The sequence below is a fragment of the Nilaparvata lugens genome, chromosome 3 (genome assembly GCF_014356525.2).
Source record: "Nilaparvata lugens isolate BPH chromosome 3, ASM1435652v1, whole genome shotgun sequence".
In the NCBI taxonomy this organism is placed as follows: domain Eukaryota; kingdom Metazoa; phylum Arthropoda; class Insecta; order Hemiptera; family Delphacidae; genus Nilaparvata; species Nilaparvata lugens.
In genome coordinates, this window is record NC_052506.1 from 93998815 (window position 1) to 94013854 (window position 15040).

A 15040-nucleotide genomic window follows, 5' to 3' on the forward strand; every position below is an offset into this window, starting at 1 on the left:
ACACTCGCTAAATGGTTCTTACAATGTAAATACTGCATTTTACTGCACTCGTATGTTCTTCTGAAACTGCTTACATTTTTATGTTTGTACTGCTTACATTTGAGCTTACATTTGAGCTTGAATATTATATATTAAGGGCTATAATATAGCCCTTATATTAAAGGAATATAGCGCTTTAATTACCTTTATAATATAGGTAGCGCTTATATTAAGGGCTAAATTTGTCCATTGATTACAAGAGAGCTATGATGTGGTTCGAGCTGGACATCGTAGTAAGCTTATAGTAAGCAATAAAGTCTTACGTGCAGTTTCATTCCAATTGACTAATTAGGGAAGGTAACTGAGATTATCATCGACAATAGGATAGACAACTAGCCTCTTCTTTCTTCTCATAGGTAGGTTGTACACATTTGTGCACTTTACAGGCTCTTAACCTAGTTAGTCGAACTTATTTCTGTATATTTTCTTCTTTGGTTCGCTTCGGAATTCTCTGAGATCAAAGAAAATTGACTTTGAAATTTATATTAACCATTGCATTGTGATTCTGTATCAATATACAGTATATCAAACATACTATTGATGTCTCAAAAAATACTTGATAATCCAATATTCCTTAGAATTCGTCTTTATATAATTACTTGTTATAAGATTCCACTTGAGTTCCAATATTTTTCACATGTTTCACGATTTTTGAAAGTCCCAAAGATTAAATTTCTAACCGTCCTCTGTCTTCTTGAACAACTAACTGATGACACAAATTCACTTTCCCAACGCTTGTGTCATTTGTGATATATTTATTTTGTTAGAAAGTTTGAATTGGTCGATATAAAACAAAATATAATTCAGACAAAAGATATGTTGCAAGATGCTGGTTGGCGTAACTTGCTGTAATGTTGAACTGACGGCTCATAGTGAAAGTAATTTATTTTATCCGGTCTGCTCTTGACTTGAAAGTGATGCCTCATAAATAATATGATTTGCCTTGTGTCATGTGGTTGTGGTCTTAAAGTATTTCACGCTTTAATAATGGTTACTCCAATTGGTAGTTAATTGCAGTATAAAAGACCTCATCTATCAATAGTGTTAATTAAGTTCTAGATTCACAATACTGTAACAACCGAAGTTATAGCTTCCTAATGCCTTTAACGGATGAAATTCAAAATAACTTCGGTTGTTCGAGAATATTGTTGAAAAATACACAATGAATATAATATAAAACACAATCTATAGTTACATGCTACAAGAAATAAGATACTAATATAATTATTGTTTTTGGGTGATTTTTATCTTTGCCATGAATCTTTATCATGTTTGGAAAAATGAATATACGCAGTAGTCTTCTATTGTAGGTATCATCTATGTATCTAAAATATCCATCGTATCTACTATATCCTGTGAAATTTGAAAAACTTTGCTGATGTAGTTATTTTGGTTGTGTGTTTCAGGGTAGCAAATCGGCAGTGGGGGGTCACCAGCCTTACTACATGACTCACTCGTTCCCGCCTGGAGGGGCGACCCTTCCTCGTGGCGGTCCCCTACTCAGAACCTACTCACCGGCTGTACCCGGACCTCCCAAACCCCCAACTGGTAATTTATTTATTTATTTATACATTGATAGTTACAATATCATTCTCAACTATGAATGATTGGGAAAGGAACAACAGGCTTAAAGCCCAAAACTGTTCCTTTCCCAAATTTAGATAGAAATTGTCCAAAAATAGGTTATGATTACACTTGATTTTTGTCCAATGATGTTTACATGATTTTTGTGCAATTTTGAGTCAAAAATATTTATAAACTAGGAATTTAGAAAAGTTATTATTAACATTTAGACTGCAATTACTCAGCTTTGTCTACCTACTCATTAAAATTCGATAAGAAATTGCTTAACATGTTTTCAATCATTAACAATCAAACAATGATAAAAACATTTTAACAAAAAATGATTGGTAATAAAAATCGGGCTTAGGCTGTAGCCCTTATTATTCCATTCCCGAATTTTAAATGAAAACTAGTCCAAAAAGGTTATTTTCCGTCAAATATTTCAAACAGGTACTTTTGGTACTAAAATAACAATAAATTATTCCAATACTGCCAATTCTGTAGGAAACGTTGAGGTTTAACAACTATAGTAATATTCACTTTGAACTTTCAAAGTTCCTTATAAATAGCAAATCAATGCTCCCCTTGCAACGAATGTTGATACTTTGATGTGCATCTCATTGTATTTATAAATTCTAATTTTGCTATCATCACAATGTTTTAATGCCTACTAGTTTCTATCATAGATTAAGGACAAAGTTAGTAGACAGTTCCGTCTAGTGTCTACTAAAGTTATGTTACAACCTTGTGAGGTTCGAAAGTGCCCCCATTTACTCTACCAACTCTTCATGTACCGGTACGTAACAGTCACGGTATTTAGATGAATTACACGGTATTTATATTTCTTCTATATACCGTGGTAACAGTAACATGTACATAAATACATTCCTTGATTAACAACATATTATTATTATCATTTACAACTATTAATTATTACAATACATTATTTCAGAGACATTACATACATTACATATTCAATCATATTCAATCATATTCATTATGCTGCCAGAGTGTGGCAGCACTGTTAAACTGTTAAAAAGTCAGCTGGGCAACGAAGTTTTGTTATTGTTCCTATGCTCATGTCTAGAAAATGGATTTCGATTCTTGTTTCCAATTTATCATTTCGTTAATAATAAAGATGCATGCTTTTATTTCATACAAAAGAGTTTTCATATTTATTTCACTTCATGTAAGTTATAACAAGTTGGAGTAAGGATACCTAGATTATTTGTCTCTGTTTCTATTCACTCGGCTTAATGGCTACTTCATACGGTTTCATGTAGAATGCCTGATTTCCCATTGAATATTATTTGCATTCAACATCAATATTCATTTATTGATCTAATTATACACAATTCATTGAATGCGGTAGAGGGGCGAACAACAGACTCAGCGCTCAGCCCAAAACTGTTCTTCTCCCGCATTTTGATACATATGATTGAATACAATGTACCTAGAATTCATTGTATACCATTGAATATTATGTAGGTACTCTAGGTAACTTTATTGAAAAGATCTAATTTAAAAATTTCATGAATTGAAAACGTCAAGAAGAATATTGAATTCAAGTTTAATGTTGTTAGTACTATTCATGTTATAAAAAATCAGTAATACGTATAAATTATTAGAAATCAATAAATAAATTATTCAGGATTCCCAGTTAAGGTAGGCGCACACAGATCGTCATCGGACAGACTGCACGGATCGGACGATTATATTTTTTTGATACATTGTTCTCAATTGGAGTTCGCATACCTATACGATGCGGATAGGCATGCGCACTCCAATTGAAAACAATGCATCGAATCGTGCCGTCCGTCCGATGACGATCTGTGTGCGCCTACCTTTATCAGTATCAGTCTTTGTTTTTGTTTAGTGAAAATATTATTCTCATGAGTTCTAATGGGAATATTCCAAGCAAGTATGAATAAACTTAGTTCCATTAGAGCACATGAAAACTATTATATTTTCACTTTACCGCATACGTTCACTTATACCACAGATATGTGGGAATTCAGCTTTAGAATTATATTTTATTGAGATATAGTTCAAATTAAATTGATTCGTATTCATTTATGTAATGAATAGATGAATATAAGTGATCAAATGTTTGAATAAATAACGAACAATGTGGGTGTACAGAAGCAAGTCAAATCAAATTTATTCACTCAAAATTCATATAAAATCTGAACTTCTCTGGTCATGTTGGAGTTTTTCATGTTGAACAAATCAGTGCCTTTCGTTGACTTTTTCTCTCTTGAAAAACTCCAAAATGACCAGAGAAGTTGAGAATGACCTTAGAGTATTGCACATGCGTCAAGTGCTAGAACCAAAATATTCACAAAAATATAGAACAAGTTTACAAGTGACACAATAATACTAATTGAAGAAAAGGTCACATTTTTACTCACAGAAAAATATAAATACAGTTTAAAATGAATTCAATGTATTGCAGATGCAGGGTACATGTCATCACCAGAGCGCGGTGGGTCTGCGCCAGGTAGGGTGTACCCCGCCCCCTACGTCTCCCCGGGGGCGGCGGGACCCTACGAGGACCCCTACTACAGCCAGTATGGATCCAGAACCGGCTCAATAACTCCTGTCATCGACGAAGAGGCTAGGTAATGCTAATGCCAATCACTAGTTTCGTTCATTCAGTTTTCAAAGATGAAAAAGTAATACCTATTCCTATAGCATTTGGGACCGATTATAAGAAGCTTATATATTTCTTTAGATAGTATAAATTCGAAAAATATAGAGGAGTATACAGAGTGACTCACTGTACTACCACTGTATTCTAAATACGTTATAATAATGATAATTCCTCTGGATGTTGGACAAAACATCCAGAAGAGTTTATTCATGAATTCAAGAACATTACATAATAGTTTTATACATTTTTAATAATATAACATTATTCAAAGTTTTCATAATGATACCTCACTATAAAATATAATATGTGTCGAGGATGCAAACAAGAAATTGTCCTAAGGAAATATCAATTTTACTTCAGTTCTCAGCCTCTCACATTATCAACAATTTAAAAAAAATACAAATGTCATATTGAACTTCATATTTTTGGACTTCATTCTCATCTGTTAAATCTTCTTCTTGTAATAAAATCTGAAATTCTATTAAATCTTATTGAAACAGTAAAAAATGTTCCAACTGCAGTGGTAATTTTCAATGATATGGAAACAGAAAGTTTCAGTTGATGTTATGTTGATTAAAAATAGTGTTAACAGACTTCCCAAGTTCAATTTTCATTTTTGTATTTTCTATTTAAATACATAATTATTTCAAATAATAAAATCACTGAATTTCTCGATGTCTGTTATCCATTAGTTTTTGGTGTCGGTTTCGTGTGTATTTTGTTAATTGTGAACTCTATTTTGCTTATATATTCTAGACTCACTTTCGCTTTATTCCAATATGCTTACTTCGTTTCTTATTGCTCTCACAACACGCTTGGTGTAGGTGAATCACTTATCACTGACTTATGGGTCTCACTCTATGAAAACTTGAAATTCATCCAGTTCACTCCGTGAAAGAAAATTAGTTTTCTACTTGGAAAACTGGTGTCTGGTAGTAAAATTTAATTTCCGATTGAATCTTTGTTGAAAATATGAGGTTTAGAAGGCTGTAGTCCTTCTTATTGAAGTCATAGTTATTGAATTTTAACTCAGATATTGAACAATATTACTTTTCAACCCCACTCAACATCAAATATTGAACATATCATAGAGAAACAATAGCGTAAGTAGATATCACATGGTATAGGGCGTTTATGTCGCAACTTTTACTGTTATCTCAAGCCGATTACTGTTTATTATTGTCGAACTTTACTGTTTTGTTGGGGTGAGAGTGTACGAACGGCACAATATGAGAGACTACCAGTGTCACAACTTCACGGGAAAGAATTACATGAACTATCGGCATGAGATAAGAGTAAGAGTTGCGACATAAACGCCCTATACCATGTGATATCTACTTATGCTATTGTTTCTCTATGATATTATGTTCTAAACCCACTCCACATCATATATTGAACGATATTATCCTCAAACCCACATAACATCACAATTAGAAGATACCGTACCGTACGTATCAAAGTCTTTTTGCTGGGTTTATAACCCACCTGAAACTCATATTTCATTCATTTTGAAACTCATATTTCATTAATTTATCATCATTATCAAAAATAAATGCAAATTGCTAATAATGTTTACTGTGTTGATTTCCAGCTTACAATATATTTCAAATCGACATAATATATACTCTCATGATTTGTATTTACGTCGTTCAGTTGATAGATAGGTAGTAGCTAACATGCATTGTAGGTGTGTGTGTGTGTGAGTTTGCGGTGTTGTGTTTGCAGTGATACCGAACTGATAGACGAGTCGTACAGTTTGTACGGCGTGAAGCTGCCTGTGCCCCGTGCTGGGGGCCAGTTCCCCCCCGGCCCCCCTGTGCATCCGCCCTATGATGCCACCAGGTAGCCCTACACTATGCCGCCGCATGCTTGCTTGCTTGCTACTAATCAATATACCTAGAATACATGTACCTAGAATGTATTCTAGTGGCACATTGCTACTACAGTTCTAATAAAATACATTACATTCAAGCTTTTACTAACTTTCAACTTTTAGCTTTTACTAACTATAAATATTCAAAAACATCTCAAATTGTGCTAATAAATTCATAAATATAAAATATTGGTTCTAAAAATATAAAATCTTGAATCGTAAAAAAATAGTGGTTTTGACAATATCAAGTCGATTACATTCATCACAAAATATTTCGCTTGTAAACGGGTAAATTTACAAATAATCAGGCCTATATATAAAATTTCGTCAAGTGTACGCTCATCTTACAGAGAATTGATTGTATTACAGGACCTCCATGTTTTCACAATATGGACCATTTTTTGAGAACTCCTCTATGGGAGCTTGACATAGACCTGACTGTGTAAACCAGGTTGTGTGTCATATTTCATTCTGTGTTTCTGGACAACACTCTGAATGACTCAAGATACGGTAGTTTGAGACAACTGTATATAATTATACCCAAATTTTTATGAATAATTTCTTCTGTAGTCAGTTCTGCTGCATGTTTTCCCTGTATATCACAGAATCATAATACTGTTCTTCTGTAAACCTCGATCTCTTAAATTGGTAAGTGAGAGTATCAGTAAACCAGTAACTTATTAGTAAAGTATGTAGTAAGGATTCCAAGAAATTCTACTTACGGTGAATATTTGAATGAACCACTATCACATGTTTCATGTGTTTCAAATGCTAGGGTCTTTCTTCAATGTCTATGTTTTGATAAATTCTGTGGCTCTAGTCAATAATGTAGAGTACTGAGTTGTAAGTTGAGTTTTTATTTGAGTACTGAGTACTGAGTTGTAAGTTGAGTTTTTAGTTGAGTACTGAGAAAGTAAGTTACAAGTAGCCTATACATTTTAGCTGGACTAGTTTGAAAGAGCAGCTTAATTATTGTGGGATAAGCTCCACATTTGAAAATGAATAATAATACAAGTTCTCAATCCATAGCGCCTCAATTGTTTAATTTCTGTTTGATTGCTCTTTTTTGAACCACGTCTTCAAATTTCATTATTTTGTTAGTTCAATAAGTGAAAAATATTAATATCTTGTAAATTAAAAGCATGAAGCATGGCAAGTTATCAGACTATAATTTCCCAGCTCCAAAACTCACTTCCCATTCTTTTCTTTGGAAATTGAAAAAACTCTTAGATACCGTATTCAACTTTGAAGTAGGCCTAAATCTATCAGGCCAAGGACGAGATTGATTGTTCATGAGTTAGGTTAATTAGCAAATTTTCTATCCTGCAACAAGATTACTGAAAGAAATCTTCGATCATAGTGTTTGTATTACCTTGAGTTGTTGGTAATATTCACTAGAACTAGATCATCAGGGTCCTGGATCTTTATAAATTACTGTGTATTTTTCTCAATTCAAGGGGCGAAGTTTTACTTGCAAAAACAGTTGTCTGAAGTTGATGACAGAAAATAATAATATTCAAACACATCTTAATTTGCACTGTTCAAACAGTAAGTAACTGAGATATTGAATTATAATTGAAAACACTAATTTCACGTCAACTATTCATCTACGTAGAGTAGGAGGACATAATATTTTATTTTACTTCAACAATATATAATACACCAAAATTATTGTGTTTCTAATAAAAAACACTTTTGAAGTAGAAACACTTTTTAGCAGTGACGTTTCGAAGACGTTTTGTTGTTGGTGATCTTCAGACTCAATTTGAGGCTGGTTTGAGTCAATTTCGAGTCTGAAGATGTCCAACAACCGGTCAAAACGTATTCACTGCTAAAAAGTAAGTGTTTCTACTTCAAAAGTGCTTTCAATTCGAAATTTAAATTAATAGTGAGAAAGAAAAAGCATGCACAACACATTATTGTGCTATTGAATCATTACTTCCATTCCAACTTATTTTTGAATTCTTCATCTTAATTAGGCCCATATATTACTACTGTATTAATCTGAAATTTGTTATAAGTAAAATAGAGGAATTATATTCTACTATCATACATTATAGTAGCCCCTACAATAAATTTTTCAGATTAAGTAATTTGGTGTTTTGTTTTGTGTTTTTGGCTTTTTATAATCAAAAGAAACTTTTTCAAGATGAAATTTATGTGAAAATCGACAATAACTATCACAGTTTTCCGTAATGGGAAATTGTGGTTATGTCAGCGAAGTGAAACTTTCTACAGGACTCCCCACAATTCAAGCCATACGCTAATAATAATAATAATATAATAATAATAATAATAATAATAATAATAATAAGAATAATAATAATAAAAATTATGATAATAATAATAAATAATAATAATAATAATAAACCTAAAGTCATCTGGGTGCCTCAAGAAACACGATCTACTTGATGCAGAAGGCAGTGATGCTCAACACTGTATCAATGGTTAGGGCATTCTTAAACCTGGCAGCAGAATAATTCATCAAAGTCTTGTCATAGACTGATTTTGATGACAGAAAATATTAATATTCAAACACATCTTAATTTGCACTGTTCAAACAGTAAGTAACTGAGATATTGAATTATAATTGAAAACACTAATTTCACGTCAACTATTCATCTACGTAGAGTAGGAGGACATAATATTTTATTTTACTTCAACAATATATAATACACCAAAATTATTGTGTTTCTAATAAAAAACACTTTTGAAGTAGAAACACTTTTTAGCAGTGACGTTTCGAAGACGTTTTGTTGTTGGTGATCTTCAGACTCAATTTGAGGCTGGTTTGAGTCAATTTCGAGTCTGAAGATGTCCAACAACCGGTCAAAACGTATTCACTGCTAAAAAGTAAGTGTTTCTACTTCAAAAGTGCTTTCAATTCGAAATTTAAATTAATAGTGAGAAAGAAAAAGCATGCACAACACATTATTGTGCTATTGAATCATTACTTCCATTCCAACTTATTTTTGAATTCTTCATCTTAATTAGGCCCATATATTACTACTGTATTATTTAGAAATTTGTTATAAGTAAAATAGAGTACTATCATACATTATAGTAGCCCCTACAATAAATTTTCAAGATGTGGATAAGTAATTTGGTGTTTTGTTTTGTGTTTTTGGCTTTCTAAAATCAAAAGAAACTATTTAAAGAGAAAATTTATGTGAAAATCGAGAATAACAATGACAGTTCTACGTCATGGGAAATTGTGGTTATGTTGGCAAAGTGAAACTTTCTACAGGACTCCCCACAATTCAAGCCATACGCTAATAATAATAATAATAATAATAATATAATAATAATAATATAATAATAATAATATAATAATAATAATAATAATAATAATAATAATAATATAATAATAATAATAATAATAATAATAATAATAATAATAATAAACCTAAAGTCATCTGGGTGCCTCAAGAAACACGATCTACTTGATGCAGAAGGCAGTGATGCTCAACACTGTATCAATGGTTAGGGCATTCTTAAACCTGGCAGCAGAATAATTCATCAAAGTCTTGTCATAGACTGATTTTGATGAAAAACTCACATAGTAATGTGATGAAAAATGAAAACAACAATAATAATAATAATAACAACAATAATAGAGTAAAGTCCTCTAATACAACAATACTTATCGCATTATTATTACACTGCAGATTGCATAATCTTTTCTATTTATTTTTTAATATAATATATCCGATTATCATTTGTGAATTTGATATTAATTATTGAATATGTTTCAGGATACGTGTCGAGCACATGGAGAGACAGCTGGCCAATTTGACGGGTCTAGTGCAAAAGGCACTCACTCAAGCACCTCCGACAACTCCCCGCGAATTCCTCAGCGTTCCTCCCGGCAGTAACTCAAACTATAGAAATGGTGAGCACATCATTTCCCTAAATACCACTAAAAACGGTGTGGCCTTAGCTCTTCCAATTACGTCATTTTTCCAGTGACGAGTGTGCTTCACTAACAGTGTGTAAATAAATACGACTGTTTAATCAACTAATGAATTGTATATTGCTTTCATACTAGAAAAGGCAAACCACCTCACATTAGCACAAATAGTTCACCTAGAACGACTATTGTGCGAAATTTTGCTGTGTGTTTGATTTCAATAGATAGTTCTGAAATGCAGTAACTCTTATATCAATCTATATCAGTAACATGCATATTTTAACGAAGCTGCCAGAGAGAATTATGATAGAATTTCGATGTAATGTTGATCAAGAAATAGTAAGCGTACCAAGATAATAGATAGATAGAGTTTTAGTAGTAGAGAAGTAGTATTAATTAGTTTAGTTCATAGTTGGATTTCAGAGAGGATAGTTCAACATGTGATCAGTTTTGGTTGTATTAGTCTTACATTATTAAGGTACCACGGCTTTCATTCAGTGAGTGTAGAATGTTATATTCCATACTCACTGCTTTCATTAGGACGGATTGAAAATAGTTCTTATTAGACAGGATGTGTGAAAAGTCCGAGAACGGCTTAATATCTCATACACAAAGGTAATTTGATGGTGGGTGTGATTGAGGATCCTACTCAACTTGAAAATACTACTTTACTATGACTTCAAAAATCTGGTTCGCCATCTTGGATCCGCAATATTGAATGCGACTTTATTTTTTTAAATGGGAAGGTTATCATGCGATACATTATTTCGATATGAAATTTCAAGAAAAAATTAATGGCGAAAACCGCACATCGATATCTCAGACCGTTCAGAAGATATTCAGATTATTAATCAATACCACTTATGTATTTCATTTCTGATATGCATGATATTGTTAATAATGTGAATATCTTCTGAACGGTTTGAGATATCGATATGCGGTTTTCGCCATTCTTTTTTTTCTTGAAATTTCGTATAAAGTAGTATTTTCAATTTGAATAGGATCCACAATCACTCTCACCGTCAAATTACCTTTGTGTATGTGATATTAAGCCGTTCTCGGACTTTTCACTCACCCTGTATAGGGCTTTATTTATGAATGACGCTCAGTTCAAAACTTGACTCAGCACGTCATTATTGTCTAGTAACATGAACTAGAATCCTACTGATTAGTTGGTGTTATATGTTGCTAGGTGGCTAAGCTGTGTTTTGTTCTAAGCATCGTTCATAAATGCGGCCCTATAATTGCTCAGGGATGTACATTGTACAGTTAGCTCTAGTTTTGCTAGCGAACATAAGAAATTAAATAGAATGAAATATGTTCTCGGGAGGATATTCAAATACTATTTCGAATAGAATGAAATATGTTCTCGGGAGCATATTCAAATACCATTTCGAATAGTATTCGAAATTCATAAACGGGTGAGAATAGAATGAAATAATATGTTCTCGGGAGGATATTCAATTACTATTTCCTTTTAGATTTATTTATTTATGATTCATCAGTATTGTGAGACTCTGGGTTTGAAACATGGTCGAAATCACTTGAAGACACATACTTATTAAATCAATTCGTAGATTCAATTCCCTCACATTTGATAGGCTCTAGGCTGGTTTAATTTTAAATAATATTTTTTTAAATGTTACATTAGTGAAACACGAAAAATCTTACTGATGATCCTTAACACCCGTTCGCCATTAAGTAAATTATAATTGATCTCACTCATTCTATCATAATAATGACCGTTTTAGTATTTTTTTACTGATTCTAACACACACATTGTGTGGAAAATGACATTTATCTTCGTCATTATATCCATTTTTTCTGTAAATAAGGAATAATTCACATTCATCTGGGCATTGGAAAAAGGCATGTAAATAAAGCAATCTGAAATGATGTATGAAAGCTACTTCTGCAAATGATAAACCTCACTAAAACAGTTTGCCAGCAACTGCATTATAAAACATGGTGATGTGTGCTGTAAATCTAACCACCTTAACAAGCGCTTGTGTTTGCTTTTCACCGTCTAGCTAATGATGATTATGACAAACACTCCAGCTCCAGTTCAGCTTCTCTACCGGGTAAGTTTGCTTTTTGAAACAATTTGTTCTACTTTTATGTTTATCCCTTTGTTATTGTTTATCATCGTCACCCTGTTGATTCATCTTGTCGATCACAAAAGTTGTGTGATCTTTGTATGAGTTTTGCTGTGATAATGGGTTGAAGATTTCCTGCACCAGTTTTTCATTTGTGTGAAAATTTGAACAAATGGCAGCCTAATACCTGTGAAAACCTCATACAGGAATGTCAATGCTCAATAATTCACAATACTATTCTATAATGTGTTGATTTTTCCATACTTCTCTGTATAATCAATTGCCTTACCGTATCACTCCTTGAGATCTGGTATGCAAGTTTACATTTCAAATTGAAAAATGAGCTGAAACTTGTTCTTGTAAACTTAGCTATTGTTCTAAAAATTATTTCTTTATATAATTTTTTATTTAGATTTTTCATCGTACAGTCAAGACTGACAATATATAGCCTAGTTGTAGATTATTCTCCAGTATCAAGTACTATGGATTACCGATGTGTTCACTTATTGTAGGTTTAAAAAGTGTAGTTTTCTCTCAGTCACTCTTTAGTGATCACTGTTGTATTAGTTCTTGGATTATTTTGATAAGTGACTTCATCTCTCTTGTATGTTAGCCTAACTATCACATTCAAGTTGATTTCACTAGAGTTATTTGGTATTCTTATATTCATATTGAGCACATTATTCTATCTTAAACAACGATATCTCCATAGTCAATGCTAATTAGATTGTTGGTTAGGCCTATCCGTTCTCAAACTGGTAAATTAAACCTCAATTTTTTAATTAAAAAAAAATAAACTGAAGATTATACAGTCGGAAATTGTGAAGAGTTAATTTTGGATTCAATTGTAGATTCCTCACTGCTATACTAGTACATAAATACAAAATTGTTAAAATGCTCATCAAAGTCTGCCTAGAAAATTTCATGTAGGTAGATATTCTCAACATCTACACCCAAATACATTTGGTATCTAAACTACGGTACATGTGGATATGTAGGTGTGAATAATTTCTCTTGACTTGACAAGAATATAGAATTCGTCTAAAGTTTTTGAAATCTTATTCAGTGCGGTAGTTGACTTTAATCTTATTCACTTAATTATTGAATTGACAATAATGAGTTAGACCTATCCTCTCGGCGTTTTATTTTTATTAGCTATGTACGGTACCCTACCTACTTTTCTGTAGATGAAATATTTCTGTAGGTAATCAACCATTTCTCATGTACGCCTAACAATAACAGAACAGTACCTAGTAAGATTTATTCAAATAATTTCAAATCAGTTTTTAACCCTATATTCTTTTCTCAGATTGAATATCTGACATCCAAATTCACCTTCATACTTACATTTTTCAATTTTTGGAATTAAAAAAGGAATAAAAATGAATTATAAAAAATAAAAAAGGGGTAATCAGTCTACTGTACCCTTATTACTCTCAGATCTCCCTCAGTAATCTTCCACTTTATAATTGGTCTACTTCTATTTTTTTTAAAAGTTAAAAAGGTGCCGTAGCAACCAAATTCACCTTCTAACTTATCTTTTTTAATTTTGGAAATTTGTAAATATTAGTATTTATTGATAACTCTAACTATTCTCTGATTAGTATACTCTTCACTTTTCAATAACAATTAGGAGTGTAATATAATTGGGCATACCAACTGTTCGAAGGATAGATAACCATGCCTAACCCCTTTTGAATCTGTTTGGGGGGGGGGAGGAATAAAGCAGACCTTGTATCTAGTAAACAATTGTTATCAATATATTTTTATCTAGTTAGTCTCTGTAATCAGTACAAATTTCGCTCCAAAACCGTCACAATGTCGGACAAGCGAAATATTTATCACACAATGTGTTTGTCTGTTTATTTTGGAATGCAATAATTATTATACTGTAACAATCATTCTTAGTAATTTGTAAGTTGTATATTGTTTCTCACTTGATTGTTGTTAACGATGCTTTGCTTTGTCGTTTTTTCTCGCTTCCATGGATTTGTGTATTGCTTATCATTGTTCATCTGCTTCCTACCAACCAACCAACCAACACCGATCATGTTCACAACCATAAATGCAGATGAGACCTATGTTAGATCAGACACAAAACCACCGAAACTGGGAAGAGGTTAGCACCTACTCACTGTAATCACTAGAGTAATACTACCTTGGGTTGCACCAACTTTGATCAACAAGTCCAACTTAATTTGATCAACCAACTATAGTCTGCATAAAATAAGTTGAGACTTGGCCCTCCATCCGAAGAAATATCATAATGAGATACCGATGATACCAAATATCAAATGATATGGAGGGCCAAGTCTCAACTCAATTTATACAAACTAAGGTTTACTTTCGCCTATTTCCATTCTAATCTTGTATTGAATTGTGCATATTTGAGTAAGTTTCATCAAGGATGAAAGTTGTTCTGGTTGGTGCAACCCAGCATAAGTGTATTTAGTTCTCACTAATCTGGTGTTTGTAGGTTTGTACGTATATTGCAGTATATGTTGATGAATGAGATAATTATGTGTGCAAGTTGATTTTGATAAGTCTGTATGTTTACTAGCTAACAGTGATAATTAATTGATTCTCTCATTAACACGCCAGACTTCTAATAAACTTGAATCAACTCTGTCTTAAATGAATAATAGATTTCTTGGAAAGAGTGTTTTAATACAAATATAAGTCATCAAAGTATATTTTAATACCCTTAGTATTAAAAAATATATCTAATAAACGTATTAAGTTTTTCAATAAATACGCATACACATGCAAAAAAACAGTATTCAAATAAAACTACAGTATTGAAATTTTTAATAGCAGAAAAGTGTTATTATTATTGTTTTCTGGTTTGGACACGTTAATTTTGAATTCGATTAAATATTTAGTGCAGGACATATAAAAATCTATTT

At 32.2% G+C, this 15040-nt stretch overlaps 1 protein-coding gene across 27 annotated transcripts in view; it reads left to right on the forward strand.

Annotated features, from left to right (window-relative positions):
• Window positions 1-15040, forward strand: part of LOC111059276 (coiled-coil domain-containing protein AGAP005037) — a 346739-nt gene that overhangs the window by 285078 nt on the left and 46621 nt on the right. For 16 of the 27 annotated variants that reach the window (XR_005570967.1, XM_039425095.1, XM_039425097.1 and 13 more), the window contains 6 exons: window positions 1446-1587; window positions 4058-4223; window positions 5981-6097; window positions 9884-10020; window positions 12069-12119; window positions 14206-14253. Coding sequence is in view for 26 of the 27 variants with exons in the window: in XM_039425095.1 (XP_039281029.1) it covers window positions 1446-1587; window positions 4058-4223; window positions 5981-6097; window positions 9884-10020; window positions 12069-12119; window positions 14206-14253 (661 nt within the window). In the remaining variant the exon portion in view is untranslated. The remainder of the gene's footprint in view (window positions 1-1445; window positions 1588-4057; window positions 4224-5980; window positions 6098-9883; window positions 10021-12068; window positions 12120-14205; window positions 14254-15040) is intronic. The other 11 variants (XM_039425102.1, XM_039425111.1, XM_039425112.1 and 8 more) reach the window with 3 other exon arrangements.